This window comes from Herpailurus yagouaroundi, unplaced genomic scaffold (genome assembly GCF_014898765.1).
Source record: "Herpailurus yagouaroundi ecotype Mexico unplaced genomic scaffold, PumYag 29, whole genome shotgun sequence".
NCBI classification, from domain to species: domain Eukaryota; kingdom Metazoa; phylum Chordata; class Mammalia; order Carnivora; family Felidae; genus Herpailurus; species Herpailurus yagouaroundi.
Genome location: NW_024412377.1, coordinates 12,810,427 through 12,826,438, shown reverse-complemented (window position 1 = coordinate 12,826,438; position 16,012 = coordinate 12,810,427). Strand labels below are relative to the sequence as shown.

At 45.2% G+C, this 16,012-nt stretch overlaps 1 protein-coding gene across 2 annotated transcripts in view; it reads left to right on the top strand.

The window, feature by feature from the left end:
• RETREG1 (reticulophagy regulator 1) overlaps positions 1-16,012 on the top strand; it is a 92,299-nt gene that overhangs the window by 56,266 nt on the left and 20,021 nt on the right. Inside the window, exon 1 of one of the 2 annotated variants that reach the window (XM_040494287.1) lies at positions 42-230. The exons of the other annotated variant lie outside the window; for it this stretch is intronic. Coding sequence (XP_040350221.1) covers positions 196-230 — 35 coding nt within the window. The 5' untranslated portion in view covers positions 42-195. Of the gene's footprint in view, positions 1-41; positions 231-16,012 lie in introns of those variants that run through there. 2 annotated transcript variants of the gene reach the window in all.

Here is a 16,012-nt window from a genome sequence, read left to right as displayed (position 1 = left end):
TTGTAAACACCTACTTTCTGAAGAAGGGAGGAGCGCTTTTTTTTTTTATTTTTTTTTTTTTTTTTCAAAAGGGAAAGAACTTGAAGGCTGGGGATCTTCCCCCGGGACACTCGCTGTTGAGTGGAGAAGAAGCCATTGTAGCACACGAGTGCTACAGCCGTGTCCACTCGGCCATTATTTTTATACAGGGCAGAAATGCCTGAAGGTGACGACTTTGGACCAGGCCAAAGGTAATTGCGATATATATTTACTTTTTCTTGAGTCTTTTTTATTTGCTAGTTATCTTTTTTAAAAGGCATTATCACTCATTTCAAAGTAGTTTAAAACAAACAAACAAAAAAGATGAGGAGTGCCACCCCTCAATTCCAGGAAACTGAAGAGAGAGACCTAAAATTAACCGAACATACACGAGAAACATAGGTGAATAAGTGTTTTTCTTAAATGAGGAAGGCATGGCCTGAAAGTTTACAAAATGTTTCCCCCTTCACCGTGTGGAATCCACTTGAATTTTTTGATGATCTTTAACTTTAGATAATGGTTGTTGGAAATCTAAGCTAGTGAATATTTTGTAAAATGTTTGAACACTTCTAAAGGTTAAAAATTAGACCAATATACCAATTATGACATGGTGATACTTCCTTTTTTTGCTATAATTCTTATCTTTGGAAATGTGATCAGTCCCCCCGCCCCCCCCCTCCCCATGCAGTACATTAATTGTATCGGTGTTTTTATTAACATTGAGCTCTAAGAAGGGGGAGAGCCAGGAAGAGAAGCAGGCAGTTATTCCTGCTAATATGGGCCTGACGTGTGCCCACAGTGAAAGTCTCCATTTCTAGCCCCGTGGCTGTGTTCATAAACTTTGTATGGATCGGTTTCACTGGAATGCTAAGTAGGGCCATTGAGATTCAGATAGGAAGGAGAAAGAAAGCTGTTAAAAACAGAAAGGAGTTAAATGACAGTCTTATTATTGTCAGAAAAAGTGGAAACTGCTAACTCTTTAGGAACAGGAATGCCAAAATATGTTTTTGTCCTCCTACTAAAGATCAGCATCCCTTAAAGGCACAGCATAGGGAATAGTCAGTGGTATTGTAACAGTGCTGTGTGGAGACAGGTGGTGGCTACACTTGTGGGGGGTGCAGCATAATGTGCACACTTGTGTTGTACACCTGAAACTAATGTGACATTGTGTGTCATCTATACTGGGGGGGGGGGGCCGCCAAAAGAAAACAAAACACCCATCCCTTTTCAGCCATGGCTATAAGGGGTGTGTGTGTGTGTGTGTGTGTGTAGGTGTAGTCCTGTCCTTAAAAGCTTCTGTTTAGTTTTCTAGTCTTTATTTTCTTCCACATTCTTTTCCAGTACATTAAAGGGGACATTCAGTTGACATTTAATTTAATAATGAAACAACTTTCCACAGAAAATGAGACGGTAAATCGAGTACCTAAAGATGACATTTAGGAAAGTGCCTAGATTCAGCCCATGGACTAACTAGTTAAGAAAACATTTTCAGAGAAGTGTGAATGCCAATTTAGGTTTGAGATGATGGGTTGATCTGTTGATACTGTGTCCCCTGCCATGTCATTTCAACACTTGTGAAATCAGAACTTTATCTTTTTCTCTTTGCATCATGGCATTCCTCCTAGCTCCCTGCATAGAATTTTGCACAGGAGAGTCGTTTTTAATAAATATTTGTTGGATGAAATGTATTTATAAAGCATTTTAACACCTGCAGCAAGTATTTAGGCAGCCTGATCATCTCAGAAACTAAAGGGAGAGCTTTGGCAGAAATGTAGGACAGGTGCCTTTAATGAAATGTAACATTATCACAATTAAATTAAGTAGTAAATAATTATTGGTAATTATACATATTTGGAATGAACTGTTTTAGACGTAAACAAACATAAGATCTTTTGCTTTTTACAAAGGGTAAACAGGCGAGAAGACGACTCTTAAGTATATACAACATACAAGTATCTATTAATGGTTCTTAGGACTATTACCAAGGACTAATAATATATTTTCTGAAAATGGGAAACTCCTTCTCACTCCTTTGAAGTGCTGGACCCCCACCCAATTTTTTTATTTTGATAAGATAAATGTCAGCTCTTAACAGTTAATGGTTTTCTATACAAAATACTTTGTTTTGCCTCATACATTCTTTTTTCCCTCTATCTGTGCAGAAAGTGAGAAAGGGCACCCAGGCCAGGGGAAATTTTAGAGCTAGGCCAGAAATAAAATATTACACTTGAGGGGGAATTTTACTCTTGCTGCATTTGAGATTGGATGCCGTTGGCTAACTGGTGCCACGTCTGAAAGAGAAATAACTATTACAGCTTGTGGCTGCTGACAAAACGTGTTCTCAGCGTTCACGTTCAGCCGGTTCCGGTTGAATTTCACAGTCAGGCTCTTTTCGTGTTACTTTCGTCCCATTTTGCAATTTGGCGACCCGAATTGTAACAGGCAGTGTTTGTAACAGGCAGTGAGCTAAATCTGCATTTAGTCTTGGAAATCGGCGGAAACCAAACGCTGCGGAGCTCCAGGCACACCGGGCCCGACCGCCGTCTGCACGGAGGGTCCACGGGCTCCCAAGGTACCGTCTTGTTTCACCAAACGGACAAATGTGAGCACACGTGCCTGGGAGGGGAAGGGGCAGAGGAGAGACCCTCCTCCTCCTTGCTGTTTATCTCGTTCCCCGAAATAGACGCTCTTGGTGAGAGCTTCCACAGACCCTCCATGCCAGTGTCAAGGTCAGGAGATGAGGGGAGAGGGTGTGAAAGGTGCCATTCCGAAGCAGGGTAAGGAAGGCAGACACCCAGGCAGGAAGCACTTGGTGCCAGAGGAGAAGGAAAAAACGTGGGGGCGGTAACCAGGGAAACAGGATCAAGAAATGTGAGGAAAATTACAGTCTGGCCAGAGGCCCAGCCCTCCACGGTTTCCTGCCCCACCTCATTTTGGTCTCCATCGTGGAGGCAGCAGCGTAGCCCCTCAGGTGTCTTTAGCAATGGGGAGGGGGGAGGCTTAGGTAGGTGACACATGTCCTATTCCAGCTGCCAGGAAGGGGGATGGACCCTAGGCTACCAAGACTGAGCACTCAACGTGCCTTATCATAGGAGCACTTCCCACAGGAGATCCGTGGGTCACTCTGTATGTGTCTAAGTGCTGCATCGAGGCCACTTCCTGTGCCAGGTGACAGGGTGATGAGTTAGGCCCCCGCTTTCACAGGACATACTGTCTGAATGGGGGAGACAGACACTAAACAAGTTAAAACAAATAAGGAAAGAATATATATATATATATATATATATATATATATTTTTTTTTAATTATTTGAGAGAGACAGAGCATGAGCAGGGGAGGAGGGGCAGAGAAAGAGGGAGACAGAGAATCCCAAGCAGGCTCTGTGAGGCGGAGCCCGACGCAGGGCTCGAACCCACGAAACCATGAGATCGGGACCTGAGCCGAAATCGAGAGTCGGACACTTAACCGACTGAGCCCCCCAGGCACCCCAGGAAAGAGTATTTTAGATACTAAGGGCTAAAAATTGTCTTAGCAGTAATGTGGGGGAATGCTTGGTGTGTGTGATGGGGAAAGAGCACTTACACGAAAGCCTCTCCAAGGGGGTGTCCTTGAGCTGAGATCTGAAGGAGCCAGTCATGTGGGGTGTGGGGAGAGCGCAGTCCGGGAGGCAGACCCAGCACAAGCACTGACCCTGAGAGGGGAGCACAGTGATGCCTGCTAGGAACGGGGGGGCGCAGGGATGGGGGCCAGTGCATAGGAAAGAGGCTGAGGCTGGGTGAGGCAGGAGGCTGGATGTTATTTAGAGAGGTGAGGATTCATTAAGGGGTTTGGAGCAAGGGGATTGGGATACGGGGCCATCTGTGTTCTTCAGCGACGTTATCAGGTAATACGCTTTTGTGAATTGGCCTGAGAGCCTCCGAGCCATGTGTAACTTCTCATGAAGCATGGATTCTGACATGTAAAAAATGCTAATGTTTGGAACATCACAGCTTCATAAGTTGGGAATTAGCCAGATCAGTATTTCAGAAATCAGTATAAATCAGACATCAAGAAAATCCAAGGATACAGGTTGATCTATTGGAGGTTAAAGACAGCACTATTTATGAAAGTAGTTTGTGGTCACCCTCGGGTCCCCTGCGTGATGCTAGAGCCCTGTCCCAGGTGCTGGGACTTAGGGGCTCTACCTTCCACAGAAAGAGGGCAACTGTATGTATGTATGTATGTATGTATGTATGTATGTATGTATGTTTATTTTTGAGAAAGAGAGTGTGCGCACACGAGCGGGGCAGGGGCAGAGGGGGGTGAGGGGGACAACGATCCGAAGCGGACTCACACGGACAGGAGAGAGAGCCTGATGGCGGGGTTCAGACACCGAACCGTGAAATCATGACCTAAGCCAAACTTGGACGTGTAACCGACTGAGCCACCCAGGCGCCCCAGAAGAGAGCAACTTCAGATAGAGTCTGACCCAGTGGGGTGGGCTCTGAGTGTGTGACAGGTTCCAGCGTCATTTTATTTGCACAAGTAGCTCATAAATCCCTGGTAAAGAAGGGTGACTAGTATCTTGCTAACCATGGGACAAGGAAAGCTCACTGATAGGACGGCCCCTTGAAGATCCCAGGTAGATTGTCCAGAAGCATCTGCTTATGTTTTATTCAGACCTAATCCTTATCCAGTAAGTGGAATGTCATCAAAAGGACAATGTGCATTTTTAGCGATTAGGAAACAAAATATTGGCTTCTCACAGGGGACTCTCTGAAGCATTGTTATTTGACTCATCATATGACATAATAAAGCCTTAAAAATTTGATTGAAGAAGGCCACTGAGCCTCTAAAACCGTAACTGTGTAATAGCAATTTCGATTGCTCTCAGATCATGCTGCCTTGTGCTGGACTGGTTCGCACAGCAGTTAAGCGAAGGCGTTGCTGTTTGAAGGCAAGCAGCGGACCGAGCCTGTGAAGTTAGACACAGATATTTAGATGGTGGTGAGGCACTGGGTGGGCTTGATGTTCAGAAAGGGCAGTATGGTTGGCACACAAGGACGAAGGAGAGAGTAGTGGGAAGTGAGTGACAGAAGTATGAAAGAGCCCCTCATTGAGCCTTGCTGGGAATGCCCTGCTGGTTGATGTTTAACATCCGGCTCTTGGGGTGGGGGGATGGGGGAGGGGAGGCTCTGATCTTTAAGCATTTGTTGATCCCTTGTGAGGCCACCCACCTGAGGTCACCAAAAGTGGAATTGGGAAAAGATGCCCAAAATTGGTTCTCGCAAGCTGGAGCGGGTCGACACCAGCACACAAAGTGATTGGGGGCTGATGTAAGAGTTAGTGTTGAGTTCTAACTGTGCTGTTTCCCCCTCGTTTATATTCCCCGGGAATATGAGGTGTTCAGTAAAGGTTTGTTGAAGGAATTAGTGATTCAGTTCTCTTCCATCTTCCAATACAGTCATGGAAAATCTCTCTCAGGCATAGAAAATGTTTACCACTTGTGAAATCCTGCTTTGACCCAGCTGGGCTAATATTTGAAATTGATTAAGAACATGGGGAACAACGCAGTCTGTCCTTGTTGCAACGTGGGTTGGTTGTGTGTGAGGTCTCTTGATCGCCCGTTAACGGGCAGCACCCTTCTCCAAACTTTGAAGCACCGCCCCCCCCCCCCCCCCCCGACCACCAAAGCTTCTGCTAATCAAGCTCCTGTGAAAGCCGATTTCTATTTTACAAACACGGGGGGACATTCTTTGCCATCCCCCAAATGTGATCAAGGTCCCTGGCTTCAGATGCTGGCCCAGGTGCTGCGTGGTGGGGCGTGGAGAGATGTGTCCCAGGGCTCTCCTGACAAAGGAGGAGCCCATTGTGTCAGCTTTGCTTACTCCCAGCCTTCTGTCCCCTCATGAGCAGATCTGTGGCAAGAGCCATTCAGTTGTCTTCCTGCGTCTGTCTCTTCACTGTGTACGTCTGGGTCCCAAGGAAGTGTGTTGGGTGCAAATGTTATAACTTTTCGTGTGGGGAAATAAAAATAGCATGGGGAAAAATGAATAAAAAGATGAAAGGATTGTCTGTAGTCTTATGACTCTAAAAAATCCTATTAGGTTTTATTTTGTAGCACTTTGGACGGATTTTCTTGGCATAGTTACTGTAATCGTATAAGATAATGTGCAATTTTGTAGACTGTTTTTTTTCCCCCCATGGGCATTTCCCCAGTGGCATATATTGGGAAGCATTTTTTAATGCCTGCAAAATATTCTCATCTTTGGATTTTTCCATACCTATTATAACTATACTATTGAACGTTATTTTGTCATGAAAACCTGAGTGATGTATACCACTTAATTTTTTTCTAATTTCGGGATTGTTTGATCAAAGTGTGTGAAATACGAGCTGCCAGTTTCCTGAGGACTGGACCCAGAAACATTTCCACCATGCCCTGTTGGTCAAGCAACCAAGGGATCTAGAGTTCAAGAGAGAGGAAGTGGACCTCACTTCTTGGGAAGAACGTCAAAAAATTTGGGGGCTTTATTTTAAAACTTGTAAAAAGGAAAAAAAATGTTTACTTAATATTTATGAAATATGTATCATTTCTCACTTGAGAAGATATCTATGGTGAAGCTGTTTATCTGGCCCCTTAACAGAATCACAAACCAGTGACATTTCTTCCTAACAGAGGAGTCCAGTGGTCTTGTTTCTTGATGAATATACTTACTTGTATAGAATAGCTTTCCAATCAGCTGAAGCTCATATCTTTAGGCATAAGCACTCAACTATTTTAACCAGTCTGTAGAGTGCCTATAGGCATGGTCTTGGAATTATGCAAAACTTTTTTCAATCCTGGCTACTGGTCCCAGGCTCACCATTTACTAGCTTGGTGACCTTGGGCAAGTTGCTTAACCTCTTACTTTATCAGTAAAGTGGGGATAATAATGCTTACTTTATAGGTTTGTTTTATGGATCAAATATGGTAACCCACACTAAATATTTAGTTTAGCGAATGGCTCCTTTGTGAGTCCTCAGAAAGTAGTTAATAGCAGTAATACATAAGTTAAACACTGCCTTGAGCAGTATAAAATAGGTCACTCTCTACTGAAAACACTTTAGCTGTCTGTGGTCCCATCCTTGTGAATATCCCGATCGCCCGTCATGACCTATATGGAGGATTCACAACATGTGCAGGCCATCCGCTCTGTCTAGGTGGTGGCTTGGCCAGGGATGGTTGCAGAATTGCCCACTGCAATCCTAGCTGGTCAGGTCTAGATGGTCTGCGTGTTCTTTCTGTTTGGAATAGGGCCGTGAGGGTTGTGTGTTTGATTCCCAGGATTGCTTTAACCCAAGTGAGCATGTGCCGAGTGAGAGTATTTACCTCTTTTGGGGGAAGCGAGGAGGTCTGCCCAACACATCTTTCACTGAGCTGAGTATCCACAAGAGGAAGTTGAGGTTCAGGACATGCACGTGTCTTTTGTCCAGGTGGTTTGTTTTTAAGCTTGTGAGCACCTGTGATCTTGCAAACGATCGTATTTCCATCTCTGATTTAGCCATTTGGAGGTAAAATTACAGCTCATCTCTAACAAGTTATCGGAACCCTCTGGAACACGTGTCCCCTCCCCCTGGGATTGCTGATTTTCTTTCCCATCAGGTCTCATAGCCCACCCCCTCCTGCCCCATGGCCACATAGGCTGTGCACTAAGGCATCCAGCCGAGCGAGCCCGGAGGCCGTCTTTGTCTCTGACTCCAGGCTGTGTGGGGTCGCATCTCCTGGATGAAGGTGCATCATATTGTCCAAGGGCATCTCTTGTTTTCTGTGTACTTCTATCAGTAACCCCAAATCTTTCGTGAGCGGGGGTGAGGCACAGTAGTTACCAAGAGGGTGGCCTCTGCCAGACACAAATTAATGATACACACATATATGAAGAAACCGGAAATTAAGAGTTCCATCTGCCTCGTTCTTAACTTGGACCAGGAGACAAAAAGCTATTCAGTTCTAGAAGAGGCTCGTCAAGGGATGGAGACAGGGAGACAGGAACACGATGCCTCAGCTTTGTGTTTGAGAAAATAGGGCATCAGCTGGCAGTGCTGAAAGAAAGGTCGCTTTGAAAATCAGTCATTTTCTTCAGCAGACTTCTCTTTCAACTAAAATTCAGGGATTTCAGCTTGTGTCTGGGGCTGTTGGGCCGCTTGGCAACCCAGTAAGAATGGCTAATAGGAGGCATCCTAAGCTCCAGAGGAGAGACCTCCAGGCAGAAGTGAGTTAAAACTGTTTCTCTTCTTTTTCCCAGGGGTTCTTGTGAAACCACCGGTAAACCCTGAATGGGAAAATAAAAATGGCCTCCTGGGGACTTCTTGGCTTCTGGCTCGTTGGCCAGAGTAATGTTCCTTCATTCAGTGTCTTCTGTGAGTGAGAGGAAGTCTGACACTACGGCTCTACCCCTGATCTGCCCTTGCCTGTGCTTTTCCTCATTTTCTCTCCTCCCCTCGCTCCTCCACTGTCTCTCGAATCCCCATGCTCCCCTTGGACCTTCACACAGGGAACTGCCTTCTCTCGCCCGCACGGCCTGCCATCTCCTGAGTCCCACGTTGGCAAAACCTGTACATAGCAACACATGGCACGACGTCTAGGTCACAAAGTGTTCTGGTGCAGAAGTTGGGAAACAGTGGGGGTAGAGAGTGTCCCGGACGTCCCTGGAAGAAAGCGCAAGTGAGGTGGTGGTCAAGAGGACAGGTGTGTGACCGTGCTTCATAGGGACGAGCTAATCCCCTCATTAGGGATACAGATGAAGTAACGGTCTTGGAAGGAGGCTCCCATGAGCCTTCCGAGCCAGGCCAAGCTCTCTTCCCTACTTCAGCCAAATTTGCGTGGCGTTGGCCTGCCCCGGGTATGATTGTCACCCACTGGGTAAAGTCCACCAAGTTCTATTAAGGATGTTGCTCTGTGGCTTTAGCAGTATTGGGGGAGGAATGGCCACACTCTGAATTCTTTGCCTTAGAAGAGAGGACTGCCATTTTGAGTGTCTGATGTGGAAGAGGTTAGGGAAAGACTCCAACCCCCAAATGTCCCCTCTCCCTGGTAACTGACTTATGTACGGTTGCTGTTTCTCAAGGGTGGAGACTGGTGCTCCGGAGTTGGGTACCCACACACGTGTGGCAGTGCCCAGGGAGCGTCACATAATCATCCCAGGGTGAATGTGGCCTCCTTGCCAGCTGTAAACAGAACAGGAAGCTGTGCACAAATAGTGCTCTGTGACTCAGGCAGGGACCTCTCATGGTGGTGTTTTAGTTGAAATGTAGGTAAATGCCTTTCTTTCTGGAAAAGAAAACAAGCCCATCTATCAGTGGAGCATCTTCATATTCTATAAAAATTATACCTATAAACTCCATTTTCAGATAAGGGGAGGAGATTGTAAGCGAGTTTCTATTTTTCTGGAAATTACTAGTGTCTACTGCTTAGAGCATATCTATTCCTGTAGGCAGGAATCACAAATTATGTGGCATATGTATGTTTCAATGTGGCTCCCTTTTCGTCAGACGTTAACAGAATGTTTCTGGAGTAGCTTGTAGCATAAGTGGCAGATAAATTTCCTTCCAAAGTCATTGGACCAAACGTGAATTGTAAATAGTCGTAGTTTCTCCATTCAGAGATATTTTGGACACTTCCTTTTAGAAGCATATTTGTTTGTGCTAAGGAAGATTTCGAGATGTAGGTTTTGTTATAAAAGGAACACGCATGTAGATAAGTTATAAACCTAGAATGAATCTACTGGCTTGCTCAAACAAGAAGAGATGTGCTCAGTAAAGTAAGACACAGCCAACATTGGCACTGACGAGAAGAGAAGTAACTGATAATCCCTTTTTGGGAACAGCAGAGGGGAAAGTGGGGAGCTGTTGAGGCAAGTGTTGAAGATTTGATGGCACAAGTCTTTATTGTCTCATGCCAGCTCCTGTGAACTGGAAAGGGTGCCTGGAGTTTTGATAAGGATTGGGAGTCCTGGTCAGGAAAGTTCTGGAAAGAGTGTTATGCCAGATCAGTGTGGTCCGTCATGCCTCGGGGAGGGCAGAGCAGTTGTGTGAGTGAAGCACAGGGGGTCAGGGTGTGGATGGGGAGTATGGCTGTAACAGTGGTCTGTGTTAATTTAGATAAATTTTGAAAGACTCTAAAAGCTTTCAAGACTGTTGATGGCACTTTGACTTTTTCCTTCCCGTTAGTTAACAACGTTCTAAAGTTTGAGACCTTAGCAGCTTTACCTGGGAAGAACCTGAGGGTGAGATGTCTCTTTGCTAAAACCTGGATAAACTTCTAGAACAAGGTCTATTTTAAGATCAGAAGGAAACTTTTCTCACCGTAATACTTCCAGTCCAATCTGGCATATGTAACAGCTTCACCAGTGATACAAGAAATCGTGTGCTTCTATTTCATTTATTATTAACAGGAGGGCTATCTTGCATCTCACTGCTGTCCGGTGGCTTGCAAGGCGGGCGGGTTGGAGCCAGCAAGACCTGGGTTTTGATCCTGGTGCTGCCCGTTCTTGGCCGTGTCAGCTTTCTGGAAAATGGGGGTATCCTGCCCCCCTTATCAGATTGAAGTGAGGATTAGAGAGAACGTAATGAAACTCCTTATTGCACTTCCTAGCACTTGGTGCATGCACGATACATGGGAGGTGTTCTTGTAGCCCAAGTTCTCTGCACAGTTCCCAGTTAGCTGGCTGAGTTCATCGACGGCTTCCATCACTGCCGCGTAGCTGCACGGCTCAGGCCCCTGACGCCCTGAACCTGGCAGACTGGCGCAGCTCACGGGTCACGTCCACACTGCAGCCTGTTTTTGTAGGTCACGTGTTGGCAGAACACAACCACGCTCTGTCATTTGCATGTTGTCTTTGGCTTTCCCCATGCTTTAATGACAGAGTTGCTCTCTGGCCCTTTACAGAAAATGTTTGTCTACTGTTCACTTGCTTCCACCGTTTGAGTTGTGTTCTTAGCAACTCAGTGTGTTTATTCTCCAGTCTCTTAATGCTATTGTAATTGCATAATTTCTCAATTACAAGTTAGGTAAGTTGATAAAATAAAAATCAAAGGAGTATTGTAGGAGATTCTGCCGGGTGTTCCCAAATACCCAGTTTCCCTTTCTCTGGAAATAGCATCCCAGGTTTTAGTCGAATGATACCACCAGTCATTGAATTACGTTTCCTGGGCTCTCTTGCAGCTACGTATGGCCATGTAGCTGTGTTCCAGCCAGCAGGAGGTGAGCGGAAGCTTCGCATGCCTCTTGTAGGCATGACCTTTAGGAAAGGAGTGCTCTCCGCTTCCCTCTCCCCTTCCTGGTGGCTACAACGTGGATGGCGTGGCAGGCGCTGCAGTTAATGGCCTTGGACCATGCGATGTTGAGAGTATCTGAGCAAAAAGATGCAAATAGCTTGGGTCGTGAACGTCATGGAGATCCCACATCAGCCCCGGACCACTATGCCCTGCAGTATATGAGGGAGAAATGACATTGCTCCCGTTGAAACCATTGTCATTTTGACATTTGATAGGATAGGTGAACTTACATCCTCATCCATATGACTGTTTACCTCTATGAAAACTAAGGTGAATGCATTTGAGAGAGGAAGAGAAGTTGCTAATCCAGCCTTTTTAAAAAAGCGGACAAACAAACAACTAAAAAGGTTGGTGGGCGATGGGCATAGAAATGTGGAATGATCCTTTATGTGAGTTGTTCGATTTGTCATTAAATGTTTGGGCCTCTTTAAATAAATGAAACGAGAAATCATGGTTCATTCATGGGGATGTGTTTTATGCAAGAACACCAATCTTTGTTTCAAGCCCTAACTCATTTGGTAATTTTGTAACCCCCCCCCCAGCACATATAGGCGAGCTAATATTTATTGGACTGAGTTGAATCCCCAAGAGTATACTGCTTGGATGTCAGTCCCCAGGGAGCATCCAAGCTGTACCCTGAGTCTAAGAATAGTCATATGAACTTCTTGTTAAATGGTTTAGAATTAATATATAACCTATACCATCCTAGAGAAGGGAAGGAAGACGTTACCTAATCCTGAAAGACCGGCTTGAAAGTGACCACTGTTTGCAACACATAAGGATGGGATATGATAGCCTTTGTAAATCCCATGATGCAAAGCTGAGAAAGGAATATTTAAGCACTCCCAGGTAATTAGGGCCTGAGGTTTACAGCACCCACTGGTTTTGGTCAATTTGCCTTTACATTCTTCCTCCTCCTCCTCCTCGTCTCCTTTTTAACATTTATTCATTTTTGAGAAAGAGAGACAGAGTGTAAGTAGGGGAGAGACAGAAAGAGAGAGCGAGACACAGAATCTGAAGCAGATTCCATACGCTGAGCTATAGCACACAGCCCGACGCGGGCCTCCAACTCAGGAACCACGAGACCATGACCTGAGTCAACTGACTGAGCCACCCAGGTGCTCCTGCCTTTACATTCTAACCCCATCTCTGGAATCTCCAGCAACATGTTTCCAAGGAAATCATAGTTTCCTGCTTGGACCAAACACAGAATTTCTAGTTGTATGTTTTACTGACTCTGCAAAAGAAATTGAAGTCTGCAGCGTGTAAGCCACCCTCACAGGTCAAGCTGACTGAGTCTGCAGAAGGCAGGCCAGCAGGGCATCTGAGCGCCTGGAAATCAGTGAGCCATTGTAAAGGAAGGACAAAATTCCTTATATGGCTTTCAGTTTCTCCATTGCAAGACCATAAACATTTAACATATCCTCACAGCCTCAGAAAATGGAACTAGACTAGGCCTTTCTCAGCTTATTAGGAGGCATGTTTGCTGGGAAGCCTTTTTGGCCTGATCTGGCACTTTGACATTAGTACTTGGAGTGTCACTGATAGCCAGCCACTGTCTGTCTAGAAGGTTCCTTTTCTCATCGGTATCACTAGGGACGTTTTAAGGGATAGTGCCAGCCTCAAATAGTCCTCTCTCAAGTTAATACAAATTTCTGAGTATATTCCTCATGTGAGAACGTAAATGTTTGTTTAATAGCAGTAGAGGACTTATTCAGAGTTTTTGTGAATGAACAGATAGATACCTTCTGGAGTTTCAAATCCTTGAACAGAAGGCGTTGATTATCCCATCCAGCAGTACTCCAACTAGTGTCCATGGACTGTCTGATTTCCAGAGGTGTTTCAGAGCTGGGCATGATCCCAAAAGAAATCCCAAGAAACCCGAGTTCTTCCGTAGAGGAGTCGGGCCTCCCAGGGGCCTCTGTGGTTGCCCTGTCACTGATCTGCGTGTTGTTACATCCCTGCATTCTTTAGCACAGTTTGTTAAAGGAATGCCAATTTCCTTTGCTCTTGTGATTCTGAAGAGTTGATACATAACAGAATTGGCAGAGTTGATTCATTCTTGGCCTTTCCGGCTATATATTCAAGGCGAACTTAATTTTTACCTTAACCTAATCATATACTTGGCATCTGAGGTGTTTGCTGGCTATGATATGTAGAGAGGTCACCCAGACCGTGTTGGATCTGGATAGTTTTGTTAAAGATGACATAAATTAGAAGGGACAGGGCCCTTTTTTGTTTAGAACACGAGGAGCAATGGCACATATTTTTCTTTAAAAACAATTCGTTTCTATAGAACCCAGCATTTTGATGAGCCGTTTTTTCCCATTTCTTGAAAATGCATTATGGTCACATGAGCTAGAAAATAACGAGAAGAATGTGCATGATAGATTCAGTTCTGATGAAAATATAGAACATCTTTCACAGAATATCTTTTAAGGCAGTGATTAAAGCACCTATCTATGTCTGTGTCTTTCATTGCATGTTGTTTGTTTAAAATAGTCTTTGTGGTGGTCAGAGTCGCAGGTGATTTTCTTTGGCCATCTGGCTCCTTGGGTGCCATCTTGGCTGTGGTGAGTTCCCTGAGGACTCATTACCTTTATGGCTATGGCTTAAGGTTATGAGCTCCGGAGTAGGCCAGCATGAAATGTTTAGCACCACTTAATTAATCTACTTAGCTGGGTGGAGACGCCCTTGGAACGTCCAGGCCCAGTTACATGCTGCTTCCCAGCTGTTTTGTCCTTGTGGTTCTAGACAGTTGTCCCATAGGAAAAGTAAATGATGGAGGTTGATCAAAGAGCTGTTTCATCTTGCTCAAGGATCTTATCAAGTCTACTTCACATACTTAAATTATAAAGGACAAGCAGAAAATGGAATAAGAAGAAGAAGAAGAAGAAGAAGAAGAAGAAGAAGAAGAAGAAGAAAATGGAATGACAGTCAACTGTGCCATACCTTTTGCTGACCAGCGAATCCAGGGAACAATGACCTGGAGTGAGAGGAGTAAGGGGCATGAATATAGCCTGGTGCCAGAGGGATCTGTGCTAGGTGTGAACACACACTTGTCACTTTGCTGTGACATCTGATGTTGTGAAGGTGATGTCCTAGAAATGGCAAGAATACTGGGCAAGCAGATGGTCTCCAGCCTTCTGGCTGGGCAGTCAACCCACACATAAGACACACATAGCCACCATCAGCTTCTCCTGAACACCAGACAGAAACTTGAACTCTGGAGGCGGAGATAAATGTCTGTAGTAGGTAAAAATGAAGAGCAGACGGGTGGACAGCTCGCTGGCATTCGAATCTCATTTATTTGCACTTAATTACATCTCACGAGAGAAGGGTAATTTTTAAAGCTAAGGTTTCCTGAGCAAATTAATAATGTGAGTGAAAATGAAGTATTGGAGGAACTCTTTCAGTAGCTGTTTTGGGGACCTCTTTAAGTTTTTATACATAAAAGACACAAAGACGATCATCTGATGGCTGTTCATTTAGAGATACATCACAGGGCAACTCCTTTTCAGTTCATCATTTGCTGAATTCCTATTGCGAGTTCATGTGTAGGAGAAAGTAGGGGAAATGCATTCCCACAGAAACGCTCTCTAAATCATACAGGTTGGATTCATTCATTGTTACCATTTTGTTTTCCCAGGGAGCCTGTCAGTTGGAGCAATAACTTCTTTGAGGTCTGTCCCCACTCCATACCGTCAGCCACTGCACAGCCTCCCGGGGGCAAAGACACCTCCAGAATAACACATTTCGTGTGCCATTATCCACTTCTGCCTTTTCTCTAACACATCCCTCTGCGTCACAGACATTCTTTCCAGATCCAACAGCATGTCAGGAAGGTAACCTCCACCATCCTCTTTCTGGTCGGTGCCTTCCACGCCCCCAAACACGTACCCGTCTTCCTTGCGTGCTATCGTTGAGTACTGCGTTCTACTATTTTACCGTGAACGCGCACAGTAGTCACACAATAGCTTGTTCTCAAAATCTGCTCTTGAGGGAAGAAGATTGAAGGTTTAGCAAGCATTAAGACGGCCTAGTGAGGGGCGCCCGGGTGGCTCAGTCGGTTGGGTGTCCAACTCAATTTCAACTCAGGTCATGGTCTCATGGTTCATGAGTCTGAGCCCAGGGTGTGGCTCTGCACTGACAGCATGGAGCCTGCTTGGGATTCTCTCTCTCTCCCTCTCTCTCTGCCCCTACCCCCCTCCCTCTCAAAATAAACATTTAAAAGAAAGATCATAATGAGATTCTTGGGGTGCCTGGCTGGCTCAGTTGGTAGAGCATGTGACTCTTGATCTCGGGGTCATGAACTCAAGCCCCACATGAGGTGTAGAGATTACTTAAATAAGTAAGTTTAAAAAAAAATCATAATGAGATTCTTATTTTTTCTATGACTGATAAGAATGATCCTCTTGGTGGTGTGTTCCTTTAAAAGCCACTGATGTCATCCAGTGGCTGACTTAAAAATGAAGGTAAGTGAAAGATGTATTCTTTTAAAGGACTGAGGTGGGGGCGGGGAGGTCGTGCCTGGGTGCCTCCATCGGTTAAACATCCAATTTCCGCTCAGGTTGTGGTCTTGTGGTTTGTGGGTTCGAGCTCCGCCTCAGGCTGTCTGCCGTCAGCACAGAGCCTGCTTCAGATCCTCTGTCCCCCTTTCTCTCTGCTCCTCCCTTACTCTCTCTCTCTCAAAAATAAA